Below are 22,328 nucleotides of genomic sequence, written 5' to 3'. Positions count from 1 at the left end.
TCAGAGACATCCTTTTAAAGGAACAATCTCTGCCAGAGCCTTTAAGTAATTCAAACAATCTTAAAGGAATCAAATAGGATTGTATAGGCGTTTTGTGTTCCTGTCAGGGCCAGAAAAAGGGCATTTTTAAAATACCGCAATACTCTATTCATCTAGGCATAGAGGGCAGCGTCGTTTTGCATCATTTTTGTAATGCAGAAACACCGCGTGTTATTTTTAATGATAAATGTAATACACGGAAAAGCAAAAGAAAAACAATACAACTCACAAATGGTCAGGTTTTGTCGTTAGTTGTCAAAGTAGCCTCAAGCGCGACCATATCTGTTTTCTCCATCTGGATGCGTAATCCATTTTGCAAATCTCTGAGACCTTCCTTGGTGATTGTTAAAATAAAAATAAATAAGTACGTACATAACTTAATCCAAGGCATCTCAGAATGTGATAATCTCCTAAAATCCAGACGAGCATTTTTGGGCCATTGAATGTCATCTAATAACATTGCTATCAGGGCAATTTCTACGAATAGGTAATCGCAGTTGCTTTCTCAGCAGGCTGCCAAGTTGTCTGACATTACGCCAATGGAAATTCTATGGATTTTTGGGCAGCGTTTTCTCTTGGCTGAAGTGCCCTCTATTTTCCCATCAGCAACTCACTGAATGTCAAGGCACCTTGTGGGTTGATACACAAACAACGACGCTTTCGGACATCAACAAACAGCTTGTAATTGTATGTACTGTATGTATGTTGAACTTCTTTCGCACCGTAACGTTGCCAACTGTGGCTAATTGGAAGTTATTGTGCGGCTCCTTGAGTCCATCAGGTCATGGTATCCATGGTAGTTATTACATTCTACGCACGGTGCCTGTGGCACTAAATGCATTAATGGACATGCATGCATTGTCAATCCTAGTGGGTCAAACATATTTCCGGCCATTCAGGTCCATTTGCCTAATGTTTGCAGTCACTCCCAGTGAGTGTGAGGCATTCCTCTGGGCTTTTCCTTCTATGTCAGCGGTACTGTTGTTATCTTAAGGTGTACCGGCTGAAAATAAACACGATTAATAATGATATAAAACATTACCTAACGTTGGGTTTGGAGCCAAGAGCACAACCACGTTTCCCATCACGGCGTTCCATTTTCCAGCACGGCGTGAATCCCCCAACCCTCCCTCCTCCCCCGAGGTGAAATTGTACATGGACTGAATTTTCTGGTTAAATGGGTCGCTTCGACCTTCCAATGCCCTTTGTTCAGCCCCAGGATGAGCGTATGATTGATCGATCGACTGACACGATGGTATGTGGTGTTTTCAGTGGAAATTTTGGCCTCTCGCGAATGTGTTTTTTTCTCCTTACGGGCATTCACCCGCGCAGCATGGACCCAAGTCTGTCACGTGAAAATTTATATTCCACCAAATACTCTAAACGCGCGCTTCCATATGCAGATGGAAAAAACCAGGGGACCCGGAGAAAAATCCACGCGACCACGGGGAGAACACGCAAACTCCAAATATACAGCAGACTTCAGGGTCGGGATCGAACCCACGACTTCCATCCTCTTTGGTTCTTTCGACTACCTGTATACCAGGCGAGGTAGTTAACATCTCACTACCGTGGCATCCGATGTGTGGCGACCTTCTTGGCCCGTGAACTGATACGGGATTGTGTCCAATGTGCTGTGAGCTTCTTTGCCCGTGAACTGAAACTTTGGACACCATGCCGGACAACAAGCGGTGTAACCAAAAACGACGCATCGAACCCACGACCTCCTGTTTCACCAGGCGAGGTAGTTAACATCTCGCCACCATGGCGCCCCATGCCTCGCTCTCGTCGAGAAACGCAACGAATCTTGCAGAACACCATCCCACCGCCTCTCCTGTCAGCCGTTATCACGGCCGCGAGTATTGAACGCGCGAATTCATCCAGATTATTGGTCGGCGCCTGTTTGAAGCTCGCTTCTTGGAAAGGGTCACTTTAATTAAACATGCCAATCACGTGGGAGAGGTGCATTAAAGCAAAACGTTGATATATTCATTGAGTTAGAATCCCCAACGTGTGGATCCGCTATCCCGAAGGCACCAGCGTAATGGCGTTCCGCTAAAAACAGCCGTGCATGGCTTTCAGTGGCTGCTACTTTGCCAAATTGAAATTGACATTGTACAGAAGAGGTAGGGGAAAGAGTATTAAGGTATTAATATATAATACGACCGGCTTTAAATCACGTGCACATACACGCATTGTACGCGATTAATTTAATATGAGCGAGTCACGGCACATTTTACTACCTAAGTGTTCGACACGATGGATCAGCGTTTTGCTCAACGCCGGTGGTCGACTAACACGAGCGAATAAAACGTAGCCACTGGAAGGAACGTGCCTTTTGTGGTCATGGACATTCACCATTCCGAATGTTCCGGTGGTGTCTCAAGATAAAATGTTTAACTGTAATTCTATTTTTGTGAGCGGTTCTCTCCGTAGTGACCTGGGTGTATTTTGTTTATTCCCCCGGGTCTGAGGAGGAGCCGTCTGTACCAACAGCACGATAAAAAAAATGTGAACGCCTCATGCGAACATACATCAGACGATACAAAAAATAAGCACGCGGTGCTGGGTGTAGAAAATAATACAACAAAACCTGGCTGCAGTCCTCCTCCAACACTGCATCCTGAAACACGGTGTTTCCATATCATATTCCTTCCTGTGAAATTGACAGACCCCTGAACACCTTACCATCGCCATCATTAATGTGGCCTCGTGCAATGCCTTACAGTGGAATACATTGCATGTCGTGTCTCCAGAAGGCGGCATTGATAATAATTGCGGCGAGGTGTTTTTGTCCAGTGCTTGCACACCACGGCTAAAGCAGCCTCTTGATTTAGATTTAAATATGAACTTTTCAATTGCACGTACGGCTTAAACGGTAGTAGACCATCGGTCAAGTACAGTACTAAATCTTGACTTAAAGCTTTCGTGACTGCAGGAATTCATATTCTTTGGGTTTTTCGGTAAAGTCACGTAGATAGGTTCAAAGAAAATAAAAAATACATTTCCTTGAACCTATCTACGTGACTTTACCGAAAGACCCATACACAGCCAACCGCGCTAATTAGAGGTGCAGGGGAAGGACAAGCAACTAAACTAAAAAGAGCATTTAAAAAAAATAGTTTTCAATCATTTGCTGTTCAATGAGACTCTCATTCCCGTGAAAAGATCGCAGTGATTTCCTCAAATCCCCTTTCCGTAGTTTCTGTGGCGTGCGAGGGCTGGAATCCTCTGGCGGTTCTCTGAGGGCTCAGCACGGCAGCCGAAATGGGATGGAATACCAGGGCCCAACGTTTGCATTAGGGCAGTTTCTGATGTCAGGGCTCAAAAGGGTTCGCCAATTTATTTTGCTCTGCGCCAAAGCGTGGGTCGACACATATTTATATAACGCCACCATATTTTATTGAAGTGCCCTGCCCGGAATGCCGCACCGCAGCCCATAGCGTATGGGTTGCCATCGAGACAATATTCTTCTGGGGCCCCCCGTTGCCATAGCGAGTGGGTGCGCTATCGTCTTCCCCTTTGTGTTCACACACTTGAGGTGAGACGGAGCAAATGATTTAGTTATTGCCTCAGCCAACAGCGACGTGACCCCTCAAATTCTTGCCGTCACAATTTGCTGGAATCCCGGGAGGGCCCTACCGAAAAACCTGGGACCTGCCAAATTGCGTGCTTAATGGGTGGTTTCCAGGGCACATTGACCTGCTTTGGCTGGCCGGGGCAAACCGCGGGCTGAGAGCGTGCACACGCACGCGCCCGACTCCAGCCAAAAACTCTCCCCATGGCTCGTGGAGCTGCGCGGATAATTGCGAACCAATGCCCCTTCCCCGCACCCCCGCCTCTTTCTGCTTGCTTGTTGGTGCGATAAGTGTGCCGAGACACTTGGCGGAGCTTTAAGTCCAGTGTGGTTAGTCAGAAAACCGCGTGGTGGTCCGCCGAGCCGCGCCAGGCTTGGCTCGGCCAAGCCCGGCTTGGCTCGGCAGGGAGAACGCGGGGCCAGAGGACGCGAGGCGGTGGCCAGCGGTTTGAGATATTGGGCAAGGGAATGGCGGATAATACTGTAACACATTTTTTTTTCCTGGGGAAGTGTTATTTTCTATATTCTTGGTTCTTTCGGTAAAGTCACGTAGAAGGTAAACAATAAAATAATAAAAATATAAAACAATAAAATTCTCACGACGTTTCGACTGCAACACAAGCAATCATCATCAGGTGTGAAAACCACAGCAAGAAATTTTTAAAAAGTGGCGTTTTTTTAACGTTAGCACCACGGAGAGCGATTTGGCAGTTATTCAGATGGACGAGTCCATCTATGTTCGGAAAAGAGGAGAGGGTAGACGAAAATAATGGATGCGGTCTGAAAGCCACCGTAAGCGTGAATAATCAATTAAGACCCGAAATGGTTTATCAAATCCTTCCAATGATTGCTAAGCCAGAATCCATCTTCTCGGTTGAAATTGTCTCTGTGTTTGAATATGTGGATAGCCTCATGAACGAATCTCTCATGGTAGCCAGATGGCTTGCAAAGAACCTCTGTCTTGGAGAAATCAATGTCATGTGAACCTACTGAATTATAACAGTGATCTGCCACACCCGAGGTGTTGGTCCTACCGTGTTTTAGGTCTGCTTTGTGTTCACGAATGCGGTCCGAGACATGTCGTTTGGTTTCTCCAATGTAACTACTACCACAGAGGCAACTTAGTTTGTAGACCCCAGGGTACTGTATGTCCGGAATCACATCTTTTACAGACGGAACCAGATTACGGATTTTATGTAATGTGTTGAATCGGACCTGGATATTGTGTTTAATCAAGACTTTGGAGATCTTTTTTGTGATCCCCGCAATGTAGGGTAAAGTGATGGTTTTGAAAGGCTCTAATTGCTTATGCCTCAAAAGTACAGAAAATTGGTATTATTCTCCACAAACGTTGCTTTTGTGACCAGGACTGATATTTTGAAATGTACCTACTTTCAATGGGAAAACGGGCGAATTTGTGTCTTTTCGTTCACATAAAGTCAGAAAAAAAAACATGTGAATCAAAATTAACATGTATTTATGCTAAAGTAATATAAAGATGACTACAAAATATTTAGAAGTGAGTAGTTTTTCGAGCTTTTTCGATGTAAAAATAATCATCATTATTATTTTTATATGAAACCCATAGAGAAGCAGCCAAGGTGGGGGTGGGTGAGGTGAAGCGAGAGAGGAAGAAGCCGTATGCAGGAGGGGGGGGGGGGGGTGCAGCGGAATCCACGGGGGCAGACTGCGAGAGACCGAGGCAGGGAGAGAGAGGAGGAGGAGGAGGTGGGGAGGCTGTGGTGGCAGGCCGCCTGGAGACTCTGGGATTTCCGGAGAGCGTGAGCGGCGTGTGCCGTTCTGCCAACGCGCCAGGCGCGCCACTTGCGTGTAAAAAAAAAAAAATTCCCTCCACGGCCAATTTTTTCCCCCGCGCCTTTGCTGCGTCCAGCACTCGCCCGCAAGCAATCTGTGAGTTTGATTGTCTCTTCGCCCCACGCGGTTCCTGCGGCCCCTGTCATATCTCCCAGTCGATTCCACCACGCCTCGTACGCTGAGCGACCGCGTTTCCTTTCCATTAAAAAAAAAATCTACCGTGTTTGTTGCCGCCTTGACGTTTCAGCTTCAATCTTTAAGCTTCTCTTTCTTTGCTGCGGTGTGATTTCAGACGCGGGTCTTTGCCATCGTGCGACACAGAAGGGCGTCCGTGCGCCGTTTGCTCACGGATCGAATGAACGCGTTCATCGACAGCTGACACCGCGAAGCGATGTAAAAATGTATTCCAACCGGTGACTAATCTGCAGTTAATGTTTCGCGAATGTTTACCGACGACCACACTGTAATCGGTGTTCTCAATTGTGGTAATCTGTAATATTAAACACGTACGTAACTGTATTCTCCACAGCCCAAAATTGTATTTAATTACAGGATTTTTTTTTGTTTAAAGTATGCGAATGGTAAATATACGAGTCTGACGAGTAACAAACCTCACCTTTGTCTGCGCGTGAATATTTCTGTTCTCCGTCTGTCAATTTAATATATTTTGTTTTCCCCCTAAAATAATTATTGCCATTAAAAAGCTGCGAAACGTGACTACGAAGCCTCTTGCGCTGTGCGCGTTTCCCTTTTGCTGGAAGTCGGCGTGAAGGGAGCCTGTGTTGGCCAAGTCCGCGTCTTCGCGAGACGTGTCCATCACTTGTCGGCAAGTGCCGGGGGAAAAAGGAAAAAAAGAAAGGCTGCAGCCTTTCAAATTGTTCATTCCTTCGCACTTGTAAATGGTGCCCACGTTGTTCAAGGCTGTCATCGGCTCCGCGACATGTTTAGCGAACACAAACATCGAGTACTGGCTGACATTTGAACCTATCGAGGAAGAACCTTTGACAGCTTTTTTATTTGTTGTTTTTATTTTCAACGTCCAACCACTCACCCCCCCCCCCCTCGTTCACCCCTCATCCACCCCCCCCCCCTCGTTCACCCCCCATCCACCCCCCCTCGTTCACCCCCCATCCACCCCCCCTCGTTCACCCCACCTCCACCCCCCCCCCTCATTCACCCCCCATCCACCCCCCCCCTCGTTCACCCCCGCCTCCACCCCCCTCTTGTTCACCCTGCATCAACCCCCCCTCGTTCACACCACCTCCAACCCCCCCCCCCTTCGTTCACCCCCCACCTCCACCACCCCCCCCACCCTCGTTCACCCCCCACCTCCACCCCCCCCTCATTCACCCCCCACCTCCATCTTCCTCGTTCACCCCCCACCCACCCCCCATCCACCTCACCATTCATCCCGGACACTCAAACGTGACATTTTTGAAAGTATTGAATGTGTTTTTTGTGCAAGTGCCTTGGCTTTTTGTGGCCAAGTTCTACCATCACTGTGGAGCAGTCGCAATGGACCACCACGATCAGAATGCGTCCCAACCTTTCTAGAACATCCCCACACACACCCGCCCATCGTTCGGGGCTGAGGAGACAGCTGTCGTGGCTTTCAATCGCAGCGTGCATTTTTAAAAAAAAATTTTTACAATTCTGAATTAAATTTGAAGAAAAAGCAATGAACGAGAAGGAGAGAGAGAGAGAAAAAAAAAGCACAATGCAAAAGCATAGGGTGTTTAACAGCATTTAAGTCAATTATTGTTCGAATAGAAGAATTCAAATTTGATTAATGTTAGGAGTTCCTTTTGTCGCGCCGGTTTTATGCCGAATTAAAGCTTTTGACGAACGCATTGTGCCCCGATTGTGAGAAACATTTCCAACGCTGCGCGAGGCTCACAATTAAGCCTTTCACTTTTGTTGTGTTGCAACATCGGAGAGCGCTGCCAAATTTCCTCCTACACCCCCCACCACCACCACCGCCACCACCCACCCACCCACCCACCACCACTCCACGCTCCCTCCTTTTCAGTCAGTGCACCGCGTCTGTACGTGCCTCCCTCATGCATTCCTTCCATGCTCTCTCCGTCGGAGAGCCGAGTCTCTCCCAGGGCTATATATGTGCTGACGTGAGACGATGGCTCCGTCGTGCCCCCGCCCTGTCCTCTGAGTAGCTGTCGCCCCCCCCCCCCCGCCTCCTCTCCGCCCCCCCCCCGTGTGCGCACGCTGCCGACAGACGGAGGAGCGAGGTCTTGGCCGGAAAGATTAGCAAGCACGGCGGTGGCGGCTGAGATGGACTGCTGCGGCGGGACTGCGGGATCTACGTGGCCAAGGTGGACTTGGACGTTGTCTACCTTCGCGACGCTGCTCCTGCTGAGCGTGGCTGCGGTGCGTGGCCAGGCGAGCAAGTCGTCGATTCCGAGGATCAAGCTGTCTTATCAGGGTACGCAAACCCCCTCCCCCCTCACCCCCCATCGACAACTCCGCTCACGTTTCGTATCGCGTTTCGCGTTTCGCATTCGCCCCCGCCGCACGTAAAAAAAATAAAACAACGCCTGACGCAACGGGCGCCGCTTTATGGAATAATGCCGTGCCGTTATCGGCGATGGTCCGCGCGGCTGTGTTTGTGCGTGTGCTCGGGAGATATGAGAGAGAGAGCGAGAGGGGCCCTGTTTTGTTGGCGAAGTTTGTTGAAAGTTCCTTTTTTATTATTATTATTAATAATGTTGTTTTTTGTAAACTTTTTGAAACAACGGACGTGTTTTTTTTTAATGAGCTTTTTCGCGATTTTCGTTGAGGCTCTCCAGCTAAGGTACGGAATCTTTTACAACCATACATTTCTTAAGACCGCCGTTGGAAACAAATGTAACAGTTATATATCTTCACGTGATTCTCGCATTCTTCTTCAGCTGTATAACAACTTCATACTGACATTTGGTTTCTTATCAATGCATGCAAACAAAAAAAATTCAAGCAAAGAGCTTCACTAAATATTAATTTAAAAAAAAAACTCATGGCGGAAGGAAATTGGATTAATTTTCCGGAATAAAAAAAAATACTCTTACATGAATTATTTTTTCAAGATTAAAAGCAATGGCCTGGACCTCTATCGGTACAAAACAAGCTCACTTCAAAAGAAAGACATGAAAGGGATGTTCGTGGCCAGTGCTCGCGCGTCTATTCTTAGGTTTTTAAACCGAGGCATGCGGCACATGTGCCGCTACCCAAACCTCCCTTTGCACGGATTCTGACATCTGTCCAAGCTAAATTGGGTTTTTGTTTCATTTGTGCATAACAGCACTAAATCTAACAAATCGGAGGCCGACACGAAACCGAAATGTTTTATTGTTATTGCGAGTCTTATCTGCCCCCATAAATATGCACACTCTTTATAAATCCTGAGTACAGCGGGGTGTTTATGTGCTCATGCGCGGCGCTCCATATTTTTTAGGTTTGATCGCTATCGAGACGTTCCACATAACAGACCATTTGGCACACTTGTGCAAGTTCATAAGCAAGCTGATGAAAACGTGTGCTTGTTTAAAGCTCACGTAAAACGAATGTGCTCTGGCAGTCGCCCAACGATCGCGGCGGCGGCGGCGGCGGCGGCGGCACCTCGCGGGCCCCCTTCCCGCTGTCCGGCTCTCTCGCCGCAGAAACATTCGCGGCAAAAGCAGCAGAAAAAAGAAGCGCCCCTTTATCTGGCCGCGCAGAGCGGAGACGGCTCTCGAAGCCTCCCCACAGTCCCCGAGATACGCGATGACAGCGACTTGGTTTTGGCGTCAAGTCTTTCATGGAGCACAAACTTCGAATGTCAAAAGTTGGCACGGGTTTGACCCCACCCCCCCACCCCGCCCCCCCCCGCCCCCCCGTTACAGGCTAATCCTTTTGTTATCGCAAGTTGAGCGTCAATTGACGCTCTCGATCTAAAAGGAGCCAATCTAAACGGACGCCCGTCGTTTCCTTTTGCTGGTGGATAAACATTGAACACCATTAATGGGCGACCGCTTTTTGTTGGGAATATTCACGTGGTCTCGCTCTGCTCTTGCCACTATCAATGTAAAAAAAAAAGCGATACGCGCGTTATTATCTCACACTCAGTGACGCTGCCGCGCGGTGCGATGGTCCACACGCTGGACCTTTAATTCGGAGGTCGCCGGTTCGATCGCACGGCACAGCAGTTGAAACAACGGTGCAAGTTTATTAAATTCCCTCACCTCTGTCCATCCAGAGGTGGGGGGAGGGGGGGGGGATGTGTGGCAGGGTAAATTGTGGGCACTTTCACCTCTTACAAGACGTCTGATCGGCGTGGACGAGTGGGCCAAAATATCCCTCCACAGGAGCTCTCCAGAGCCCCCGCTAGTGGAGGCCCTTGCGCCAGAAGTGTCGTGAGCGAGAAATTGCAGGGCTGCACCTTTACCTACCTCTTATTAACCATTTGATTGGTTGGGGGGGGGTAGAGGGGCAGTCATGCTGCATTGAGTAGCGGCACGGCCGTAGGCATCTGGCAGCTTGAGTTTAATTCCCACCACGGCTAATATCGGTGGTGAGTGATAACTGACCTGGGCCAACTCCCTTTCACCGACCTGTACTGACAAGCACTGGCGATGTATGGCCAAACAACCCTTACACGGTGTGAGCTGGCTTTCAGAGAACAGTGTATTGAGCAAGGGCTAATTGTTATTTGGCCTTAACCTTATGATCTGCTGTAAAGATAAGACAAAAACAAAACAACACCATTCTAGAGACAAACACTGAAGAGTAAAACTTTAACTCCGTCTCAAAATCGGTGACTGTAAGATCTGGGTTCATGGCAAGGATAAGCTATTTTTTTTATGCCACGGTCTTGTTCAAACAACCTTCATACAATTATTTTACACAACACATTTCTGCTTACGCATCTCATTTCACGCCACACATACTTCGTGTAAGCTCCTTTATGGGTCAATGAATACAGCTCAGCATCATTATTTGTGTATTTTGCGTTATTACATTATAATTCCTCTTATTTGGGTCTTTCGATAAAGTCACGTAGATGGTTCATAGAAAATAAAAAATTGAAACTACGACGTTTCAATCGCAACACAAGCGATCGTCATCAGGAGGAAAAAAATATGACGATCGCTTGTGTTGTGATCGAAACGTCGGAGTTTTTTTGTTATTTTGTTTGAACCTATCTACGCGACTTTACTGAAAGACCCAAAGAATATGAATTTCTGCAGTCACGAAAGCTTTAAATCAAGATTTACATTATTATTTTGACTACAACGCGTGTTTACCTTAGGAGGGCCTCACCGAGCCTCGAGATTATTTATCAGAGGGGAATCCTGCCGAGTTTGTGTTCAGTAGGAGGCGATATTGCTGCTGCTGTGTGTGATCCCAATTGAGTAATTTGCAGGCAACATGTCAGCATTGCAATGTTTGGCCAATATCAGTTACATTTTATGGGTGGGGTTTTTGGCTATGGGAGGAAAATAGAGGATCTGGTACAGGGGTGGGAAAAATTTTTGACTCGCGGGCCACAATGAGTTCTAAAATTTGACAGAGGGGCCGGGTCAAAGTGCGCCATCTAATGGGGAAATTGGGGCATTACAGGAGAAAGGTAAAATTTAATTTTATAATAATAATATTTGGACAAGTTCGGCTGGCCGGATTAGGGCCGTACTATGCCCATGTCTGGTCTGGTCGAACCCCGTGCTGTGAAGGACGAGCGTTACTGCTGTACCACACTGCCGCACAAATAGATATCCTTCATAATTGTTTATCCACATCACTTGTTATTTTTTTATTATGCTTATTGGTTTTCTTTGAATAGCCGTGGCCATTCTCCAACTCTGTCCCGCGCAGAAATCGTTTTTTTGTTAGTATATTGAAACATTTTAAAGGAGTAATTGAATGCATCATTTTGTAAATGCCCATGCATTAATGTCCAGTGCTGCAATTAGGAAATTCAGATGGCACACATGTGTATAATAAGAGGCTAATTGCGTGTTTGTCTTTGTGCATGGATGCTCGACTGTAGAACTCCTCTGAAGTGACTCCACCAATGTTAATGAATAAGATGTCATTATAAAGCTGCTTGTTATATGCAGGCTGTCAAAACGAGGTTTGAACAACAATTTGAAAAACTTTGAACTTCGACCTGATTAACTGGGCGCTTCAGCCCTGGCATTTATGTCACCTCTACCATTTTCCATAGCCATTCGTGCCACGTGTCCCCGTTTCAAAATCATTCGAGATCAGAATCACAATAAAAATATTGATTTACACTAGATGAATCCGATGAGCTATTAAGTTATTTTTCACAGATGTCCATCGTGTGTGCGATGACATTGATTAGGGGTGTATATGAAGTGGTTGGAGTGGTAGTCGTTGATTCTGGTGAGTGTTGAGCACCACGTGTGTTGACGAGTGAGGATCAGGGGTTAGTAGTGTCTGTCTAACGAGTGTTGTGTGAGAGTTACGTCACCTTCGACCATCGGACCGGCTGCCCTTTGGTTGGCAATAACACAAGACTTGAGCACATGCTGCTCATTACGCACTGGTCTGTGCTTGTGGGTGAGTCACAATGACAGTATGTTGCCAGTGTGGCATTGAGGTCTGGCATTTTGACTAAATTGTGGTCTTCAGTAATGCACATTAGCCCATCCCGATATGAGCACAGCTACAGAAATCCGCGGAAGCCAAAGCTGCTTGTGGCATAACACATTTGACTTGTAAGACTCATGGAAAGTCCTGTTCAACTGCTCACCTTGTCCCACTAACTGATCCGTATTCTTTCTCTGCCCGTTTTGCCTTCCATTGCACTGAGCAATTGATTTCAGCGACCGCCTCCCCCTAGCAACCACCCCTTTAGCAACTGGGAAAGTCATACATGTGTTCGCCCACATTTACATAACCGTACCTCATTAATACATGTCAGAAATTCAAATGTGTGACATTTCCGTAAAGGAATTGAGGGCTTCTTTGGATTCCCAAGGGTTGGGCATGAGTCACACATTTCCAATGTGAGGATGAGGCATGTTATGGGTTTCTTAGTCCCAAGCACAGCTCCCACACAAGAGCCTCAATTAAATACCAACAGCCTGTTGTGGTTGCTAAGTAGAGGGAGTACTCAGCCACGGTTCATACGGAGGGTAAATGTTTATTAAGACGGAGTAGATTGCATATTGTGGCCAAAAAAAAGTATTGCATTTTTTTGTTTAATAAAGTTATTGTCAGCTGTGTTTCCATTTATCATACAAATTGACAATTACCTTGGGAGAGCTTCAGTCAGTCTCAAGATTAATTTTCAGCGGGGATCCTGCGTTTGGATGTTTGGTCAATTCGAGTGATGAGTTTTTTTTTTCTTTCACGTGGGAGGAAATCAGAGACCAGAAAGACAACCTACGCTCAAGCGGAAATCACGCTCAGCATCGTCATCTTCTTAGCCCAACGCGCAGCGCCACGCCTACAACACTTGGCAAGCCCCAATGGTCCCCCATCCAAATACTAACCAGGCTAAAAATCCGCTTAGCTTCTGCGATATGAAGAGATTGGTCATGCTCAAAGTGCTCTGGTCACAGGCAATCTTTCCGATAATGCGTGAGGCAATATTTATCCCATATGTTTAAATTTGGTTGTACAAAACCGATTTACTAAGAGGCAATGTTTCACAGCAGGCAGTATTGCATTGCCTCTTGCAGGTGTTTACAGAATATTGGTTATTGCAGAGAACACAGTGGGCCTTAAGGTCATCCGTCAATCAAACGGAACACTTGGCGAATCGTCCTATATACACGGCATACAAGACGGCATTAAATAAATGTGTTTTTTTTTGTTATCCGATTTCGGAGAAGCGCATCTCAACAGGAGGTTTTCCCGGGTGGAATGCCCAGAATACAGCCGTGAATTCCATGCGGTTGATGTCATAGCGACCACATCGCAACCTGTTCAACCCCCCCCCCCCCACCGCTGAGATTTGTTATGAACCCAGCTGTGCGAATTCAACAATCTTACTTCTCAGAATTCACGATGCACCCGTGATTGATGCCACGGTCTTAAAACCATCGTATCGTAGCAGGTTTAATTGCCAGACTTATTTAGTTGTACAGCAGCCTTATAATGTTTACATGCTTTTTTGTGACTGATCGTAAATGATGGCAGAGCCCTATAACAGGAAATGGGGTCACTGCTGTTGCTGGCATACGGAGCTTACAGTGAAAGGGCTAGGTTTGCATTCTCCGAGAAAGCTTTTGCATCAGATAAATAAAATTAAAATAAAATATATTCAGTTGCGTCTCCAGGAAGAGAGCCAATCTTCCATTACCTCTGTATATACATTTAAAATTACCGTTTTATACGAGTGTATTTTATTTGTATAAAAATATATATTATTTAGTATTTTCTTTTCACGCGGAGGTACAGAATGGTGGTAGTTAATTATTGACATTACATTAAACGCCTCACAACAATATATAATGATTATACCATATTGTCATTTGCACTGACAAGGTTCCGTGATTTATAGTGAGTACTCGTCCCAATAAAATCGGATGATATACCGGTAGAGGGGCGAGTGAAGCCCTTTGGACTGCTTTTGGAAATATAAAATTGATCAATAAAATCAACATACCAAACGTGATGAAAGAATAACATTTAATATCCACGCACAGTACTCACGCTGACACATGTGTCAGAAACGTGAACGCTGATAAGATTGTGTCAAGGAGCACGGAGAGATGCATGCTGGGAATTAACCTAAGATAAAGGAGCCCATGAATTAGAAAAGAAATGTGAATTGTAAGCATCTACATAATGTGGTCACTTCCCTTGCTCGGTATACGAAGCTTACAGTAATTAGGTTCACTGTTAATAGAGGTAAGTGGGCTTGGGCACAGGCCACGTCGCTGGAAGGGAGGATGACTGATGGATGAGACCTGCGATGGAATGGCAGCCAAAAAGAGGGAGCATGCCTGAGAGGACAACCACTGCAGAGATAGATTGATGAGATCAGCACTCGTGCAGGAGAGAGATTGATTATGGTTTCCTAAGACCGTGCAGGTGGTTGCGAGGTGGGGGAGGCGTTCATTCAGCAGTAGAGTGATCGTGGTCCCTGCTGTAGAAAATAATGACTGCAGAACAAAGGTCAGTCGATGTTATTAGTTTACTACCCAAAATATTTTTTTCACACTTTACTATTCCTGATTTCACCATTGAGGCATTGCTCGCTCTGCGGTGCCTTGCTTGTGGAGTTTGAAAATACGGTTGGGGGGGGGGGGGTGGAACCTGTAAAATGCTGAGCGGAATGAAGCCCTGAGGCAAAGCTGTGGTCTCTACATCCCAAGGTTTTCCCCTTGGTTTGAAACCCAAGCTGCTCCACCCGTGCTGAGCTCTGGGAACAGCAGTGAACACGGCACCCGGTTGCTTTCAGCTGTGCGCGTGTATTTTGTTTTACGTCCTGCACCAACGAAATATCACAGATTTCACGACAGTGTCCATGAAAAGAGGCCACTGTGCGAGGCCAAATAAGCCACCTGCTCGCAGAAACTTTCAAGGTCCTTTATAGCAGCGTGTATGCAATAGGCACGTAAAATGTCACCCTCCCCTCCCATTGTGATGCGATGGATTGTCAGAATTTATTTCATTACAGAGATTTAACTCAGGAATTAATATTTAATTTCTCACTTTCACCATCTCATTTATATTGCTTCTTCCTTTTTTTCCTGGCTCATCGGTACAGCGTCGTTCACTCCGTTGGCCTCCATGGATAAAGGTGCAGCCCTGTAATTACTAATCTCACGCCATTGCTGCATGTAACTTGCTTCAATTGTAAAAAAAAATACGTTCTCATATGGACGATTTCATGGACGCATTGTGAGTGCAATTTTAAGTGAGGAATCGATTCCTTGTAACATGCCTTGAATGCATCCATGCGTCGTCAAGAAGTGCATTTTGTTGAAAGATAGATTTGCGCATCCGCTGAATTCAAGCGATGAAATTAATACGTCGGCGCAGATCTGATGCACTGCCGATAAAATTACTCTACAACTTGAGTTGAAGAAAATATCACCACGTGTTTGTTTTTTTTCCCCAGCCGTAGAATCACGTGCAAAGTCTTGCCCGCATCAAATGATTGTTTGTTTGTTGAGTTTGAGAGCCAGCTGGCCAGGACTGTGCAAGGCCATAGCCCGCTAATCTCCCGGGCAACTGGAGAGAGCACAAACTGAGATATTCCTTCACGTATTACTCTAAAACAGGCGGAGTTTTACGCATATATTTGGGGGGGGGGCATGGGTTCGTCACTCACATTCGGAATTGCGGATGCATATAAGTAATTAGTTTTGTGTCTTTATTGTAAACTACTGAAAATAAATTAAATTAAGGTGTCTAGTTTGGGGCGGGGGGGGGGGCAAAAACAATGACTAATAATAAAGAATGCACAAGTAAACAATTAATAATAATTAAAATAACATTTTAAAAAGCTTTGAATCTCATCAAATATTTTGTTACTGTCTGGGGCACGATTCCAATATCGAATGGCTTAGGTCACTAGCAGAGCCCGACTGAATCCGGTAGAACCAAACTGGTATCCGCAACGGGAAAGTGTCGCAATCAAAGTGCGGTGGTCGAACCCCATCCATCAGAGGGTGTGGTGCACAAGGGAAACTTTATCTTGCGATAACAGAAACTTGGATTGAACAAAACCCTACGTTTAACCAGGATAGTTCCTGATCCTTCTTTCTGCTCAAGAAATGTCATTCCAGGAGCCCAGTCAGGTGCTCGGTAAACGAGTTTGTAAACGTATGGGATTAATACAGATATGTGCTTACAATTACGCAGATATTCATACATCCAAGCAGCACCAATGCTGTGGATGTCTTGGTAAACATACGAAATAATGGACGTAAATAATCGACACCCCTTTGTCAAAGTACTGCTTGGTGAAGGGTGGGTGTTATTGGACTGTACTTCAACACAATGGTCAGCGCAGTTGGCGGAGCTGAGATGGAGGTGCAAGACTGTTTAAGATTATCCCCTCGCCACTGATGTGACTCGTGACAGCGAATAAAACTCGGGTTGCTGGATTCATAGCGCAGTGGAATATCCACTCCAACACTGCTCCACCCCACTAATGTAGTATTAACAGAGATTCCTCAATTTTGTTAGCGATTTACATTTTTAAATCCAATTGCAGCCGCTACATTCCAAGAATCTGCAACGTGTGGAAATGTGTAATCAGAGACAATAACTATCGTGGGCTGGCAATGCCTCAAGAATTTAAGATTAGGAGGCATGTCAAGGTTTACTCATTGTTTTTTTCGGTAAAGTCACGTATGTAGAAATACAATAAAATTATATTAACATTTTATTGTATTTTTGTTTTAATATAATTTTATTGTATTTCTACATACGTGACTTTACCGAAAAAACCAATGAGTAATTTTATGCAGTCACGAAAGCTTTAATACCTTATTATGTCAAGGTTTGCTTCATTTGTAAGAAAGGGACGGGCACGGGGCAGACCTCAGAGCGAACGCAGCGTGTGGAGAGGACTCGTTAGGGTGGCTTTGAAGCAAACAAAACAAACCACTGGGCTCCAGGGAGGATGAGTGACCTTTACAGAGAGAGTCCCCCTTTGAAAATGAATGGTCAAGCTAAATCAAGGGTATCTGACGTGAATTTAAAGCTTGGATAATAATTCACGTATATATATATTTTAACTTGGAAGTGCAAATGTCACGTGCTCCATCTAGAGAGCTCACGAAGTCTTCACTGCCTTTGTGGTATTATTGAGGCAATTAATTTACAGGGCAGGAGGACGGTGTCCAAATAGATGTATTACTGCAGCCTCGTCCAATCTTGGAAGCTAAGCAGGAAAAAAAAGTCTGGATAGTGCCTGGATGGGAAATCACCATGCACACAACAGGTGTTGCAGGCTGCTGTGGGGCTATGCTGTGGGCAGCAGAAGGCAGCCACAACCATTATTGTACTGTGCTATGGCCCCACGTCAATACTCCACACCCTCAGCAACCCGCGATGGTCAGCGTGGTGAAGTTATGGTGAACAGTGAATTGGGAAAATGGTGGAGAGATGTTTATTACCTCGCTTGGTATACAGGAGTTCATGGGTTCGATCTCGACCCTGACGCCTGCTGTATATTTGGAGTTTGCGTGTCTCTCTCCCCGTGGTCGCGTGGATTTTTTCCCTCCACATTTAGTATTTGGCTGCTATAATTTTCCACGTAATAAGCCACTTCATTGGGCTATTATTTGTGGCCAGGTTGCTTCTGAAATAAGCTATATACGTAGCTCATTGGGTTTTAACTGGTAAAATATAATTTCGTTTTAGTTTGGTAGGACACACACACCCTAAAGCTGCAGAGTGCGGAAATCCATGCAGCCTCAATTATTGGCCCACAGTCACTTTGGAATTACCACCTTCACCTCCATTCACAGTCTAGGCAAGGGAATCTGAAACGTGAAATAGCCGGCACACTGCTCAGCAGCTGGGAGCCACTTCTTTAGAAGGTGATTAAACCACACACACATATATTTTAACAAATATTTAGACAAGAAAATATCAAATATCACGCTGCCCTGGGTCGATATTGTTCTGAATATGAATTACAACAGTGCTCAGCGAGGGGGCTATTGGGTTGCGTCTTATTTTAAACTCGGTGCTGGCCTCAGGTGGTAAGTAAGCTGCAAGGTGGTAATCCCTTCGACAGTCGATGCTTTGTTATAAATTGTGTTAATAACTATCACGTGCGGCATGGGTTTTGGGGCTCCGTAGACCCCGCGCTGTTAAGCCACGGGGGCTAATGCCCAAACTTTGTTCTGCTCTCTCCGAGTTCCTGTCATGAACTCTGACCCCGAGCCGTGAGTTCAGGCAATATATTACGTCCGATTGCCACGCTTTTACTTTTCTTCGAACCGGACTGAGCCAATGCCTTTGAACTTTATCAACAGTCGACTGTAGTTCTAAAAAAAAATGTGGGGGGGGGGGGGGCAGGGGGGGGGGGGCATGCGTGGAATTTGGACTTGGCACTCCGTGGCCTGTTTTGCCATGAAAGGGGTTTATGGTGAGGGATAAAGTACAGTGGCAGCCCACCGTCAAACCTGCGCGCTAACTTTATCGTGTTTTGCCAAGACGCGTTAAAATGTATACGCAGCATCGCTCGCCACTTCAAAGTCGGAGTGTAGCCAAAGAACGCCGAAAGACATTTGCCGTGCGCTTTTTTTTTTGGCGTGTGTGCACCGACCACGTGTGCCATTTTGCGAACTCGCTACCATTTTAAATAAATGGCCCTATGATAACTGAACTCGCAACGGATGTTATTGTAGACAAAACAAATATTTGTTTGGGCTTCCCGATTATGGTCGATGGCAATTGCTTCCAGGAGCTTCTGCAGCACAACGCGATGCTTTGACGTTGCTTCTCTTGTTGCATGTGCAGCACCGTAAACACTTCCACATTGCGTGTACACTTCACATGTGGTCCGTTGCATTTAAAATGTAGTGTTATTTAAAATGCAGTGTTATTGAAAGCTCGCTGCAATGCGTGTCCCCCCCCCCCCCCCCCCCTCCCTCAATAAAACATTGGCAACCTCTCAACAAGACGATAACTATTGCACTTCAATATTCAGAAATGTGGAATGCGGTCTGGTAAAGATATTGGCTCTTGTCATATCTGCACTCACTCTTGGAAGACAAATCCAAGAGCTTAAAATGCATTTATGTGGAAAGTTGAACAAATCTCTGTTAAATATGTCTAAATGGTATTTTTCCATTTGTGCTCAACTTGACCAAAAGCAATAATATAATTCAAGTGCACATATTTTCTAAAAATGGTATTCATACTGCATCAATCAAATAAATGAAAAAGCATGTATGTTAATGAACCACGGTTCATGTGTACTCGCAATTTCAATGCAAAACTACTCCACATGAAGCCCTTTGTCTATCCTCTACTGCTAGATGAGATCCTTCACACGCACACTTTGTCAGTCATGGGCGTTGTTTGACCATACTTCACTAAACTGGAATCGTGCGGGTTGGTGAAGTGAGCTGGGGCAGTGGGGGGTGTGGGTGCCCAGAACTGGTCCAGATATTATTTGCGAACGTCATAAGCTGTGGTTGACAATCGAAGTCAGGTTGCAAGGTTCGCTGTGATGTGTGCACAAGACACCGCATTATTTCTAACCCACGAAAAGGAGCATTGTACTGGAATATAATAATTGCAGCTGAATAAAGATTGGGGGAGGTGGTGGTGGTGGGGCGGGGGTACTCCTTACATATGATATATTATTGGAATTATGCATAGCGCCAACCTCTGAATGGTTATTGTATTTCAATGCAAAAGTGATTTAAGTTAATGAATTAATTTGGTCATTAATTCCTACTCTCAAATTTCAGAGAAATTCCAGTGAATATGGAAACAGGGTGAAACGTTACAGCTGTGGAACTGTGTGGTGTGCATTTGCAACCTATTACATTCAAACTATTTAATGTAATGTATGAAAATAAACATAACATTGGCATGAAGTTACACGAATGTCAGATTTGATTCCGTAAAGAAATGCAAATTAATCTGTGCTCTTAACGTTTTTAAATGTGGTTACCTATACAAGTCTTAATGTATTTTATCCTAAAGCATTGTGAAACATTTCCCTTGCATATTATGACTAACATTATACTTTTGTAGAAATAGACAACATTTATATTTGAAAGGTCAAATGTTTCTATGGAATTAAATATTCAGAGCTAATTGTTTTTTTGTAACGCCAACGTGTTATTGAAAAGTCGTCTCGCCAGTGTGGAAGAGTAGGCCAAATGTTGTATAGCGGGGTGCTCCAGGGCTCCGTCTCGTGGAGGCCCTTCCACCAGCAGTGTCATGAGCAAGACATTGCAGGGTAGCACCTTTACCTTTACACTATGTATATACAATATATATTTCAGAACATTTTAAATGACGTTTTTTTTTAAGATAATAACTTTTGACACGAATATTTCGCATTAAAATGTCCCATAACATCGCCGCGTTGGCAAAGGAAGACCTATTCAATGCCATGGTTGTGTCTCTTCTTGCTTGGTCACAGGACCAGGGGGTTGGGGTAGGGGAAAGTTCACATTTTTCAACGGCCCAAGAAAACACGGCACACCCCACATGGCTTACTTTGCCAATAGCACCTTCGCAGTAATTCATGCCATCCGTCCGGCTCTTGAGAGCCCTGTGCGACAGAGTGAAAAATTGCACGACTATTAGCCTGCCCATCTTTTTAGAACCCTACTTTGCGGGTTTTTAAAAAATAAATTTGAAGGTTTGACCCCCAAACAAACCAAAAAGATTCCATCAAGGCTCAGTCATGCGGGCCAGCTGCTTGGTCGTATAGATTACGTAGTGGCAAGGCCCTTCGAAAGTCATGGCCATGTCAGGAAGGAGAATAAAAAAAAAACGTATGAGCTCATTCCTATCTCCGCAAAAATAAATTATCAAGGAGTAATAGCCAGCCGTGGCATTGTGTACGATGACTTGTACTGAGATGAGTCTAAAAACAATATTTTCCGAGCTGACACATACGCTGCAGGGGAAGGATTAATGAACGTGGATTTATGTTTGTGCATTATTTTCGATGTTTTTCATGGACGGTTTAATGCTTGCTCCGATTTCGATGTGCTTTATTGTTCTGCGTTATGTTGCTATTGCCCCCCCCCCACTATTGTCACGTTGGTGACCCGGGCCACCCTTTGCTTATCCTGGGGCTGTCGAATTATTCCGTGGTGAAAGCAAAACAATTAACTTGAATTTGATCTTACCCACCGGTGGTGACCTGTTTGTGCCTTTGGAAAGGACGCTTGTAAACACACAGGGCATTATCCTGGGGTGAGCCTTGTAGCGCGAGGTAGATTAGTTATTTGTGTGTATATATATACTTGAAAAGTGGATGTCACATTTACAAAGGCATACAAAGAGAATGGCACATTTTACGAGAAAAGACATGGTGTTTTTTTTTCTCTCCAAGTTGTAACTGTATAGTTAATACATGGCAGAAGTTTTGGGCATGGCACTATGCACATTCATCGATTAATATGGATTCGTAAGCTCACAATACATGCTTCAAATCGCGTGTGTAACAATCAGCGTTTTTCAATGCTTTTTTTACGTTCACCCCTACAGGCACTATAAATGCTACCGTTCACCATAATGTAAAGAAAGCAACGTGCCATGAAGAACGGGCCATTGCCCGAATCGTCGCCGATTAGAAACGGCGTTCTTTTAAGGCCATAGTGTTATCGACGAGTGTGTCAAGTTTCCTTGTTAATTGTGCCTGTGCACCACTGCCAACACAGCACCAGAAAATCATTTTGTTTCACGTGAACAACGATTACTTGAAATGAGTAGCCGGTGTTGAATTGTTACAATTAATCGAATTGTTTTGGGGTGGGGGTGGGTGAATATTTCCACCTCTATCTCTATGTCAGGGTTGAAAGTAATTCTAATAATACAATTAGGCTTACTTTGAGGTGAATTATGCATGTATTACATGTCAAGGAGGAGTGGTGGTGCATTGGTTAGCCCGCTGCACCATTACACCTTGTGATCTGCATTAGATTTTTAGCCGTGTGTAATATCATTGGCAAGTAATATTAAAACCGGTTCCGAGCTTCACAAACCTACAATGACCAGCGTGGTGAAGTATGGTCAAACAACCCCCATATGACCAACATGGCGTGTGGAGGCATTCATTTAGCAGAAGGTTGACAAAAGCAATTTTTCCCTTAAACATCATATTAAGAGTGAGCTGATGTCAGGGATTTCCAGGCAGTATTTTAAAAAAAATCACTCTAAGGCACGTGGCTCTCTGTATAATTCAATCTCTTCATCAAAACTTTGAGACTTTTAGACTATCCCATGCTGC

The 22,328-nt window shown here is 45.1% G+C and overlaps 1 protein-coding gene across 7 annotated transcripts in view; it reads left to right on the top strand.

The window, feature by feature from the left end:
• Window positions 1-22,328, top strand: part of LOC116949369 (semaphorin-3A-like) — an 83,225-nt gene that overhangs the window by 20,256 nt on the left and 40,641 nt on the right. For 5 of the 7 annotated variants that reach the window (XM_032966611.2, XM_032966608.2, XM_032966606.2 and 2 more), the window contains one exon: window positions 7,665-7,871. In XM_032966611.2, coding sequence (XP_032822502.2) covers window positions 7,721-7,871 — 151 coding nt within the window. In that variant the 5' untranslated portion in view covers window positions 7,665-7,720. Of the gene's footprint in view, window positions 1-5,274; window positions 5,528-5,748; window positions 5,825-7,664; window positions 7,872-22,328 lie in introns of those variants that run through there. The other 2 variants (XM_032966612.2, XM_032966610.2) reach the window with 2 other exon arrangements.

Source organism: Petromyzon marinus, chromosome 36 (assembly GCF_048934315.1).
Source record: "Petromyzon marinus isolate PM22_M1 ecotype Great Lakes invasive population chromosome 36, UKy_Petmar_22M1.pri1.0, whole genome shotgun sequence".
Classification (NCBI taxonomy): domain Eukaryota; kingdom Metazoa; phylum Chordata; class Hyperoartia; order Petromyzontiformes; family Petromyzontidae; genus Petromyzon; species Petromyzon marinus.
Note: the sequence above shows the minus strand (reverse complement) of the source record. Positions and strands in the feature narration are given on the sequence as shown.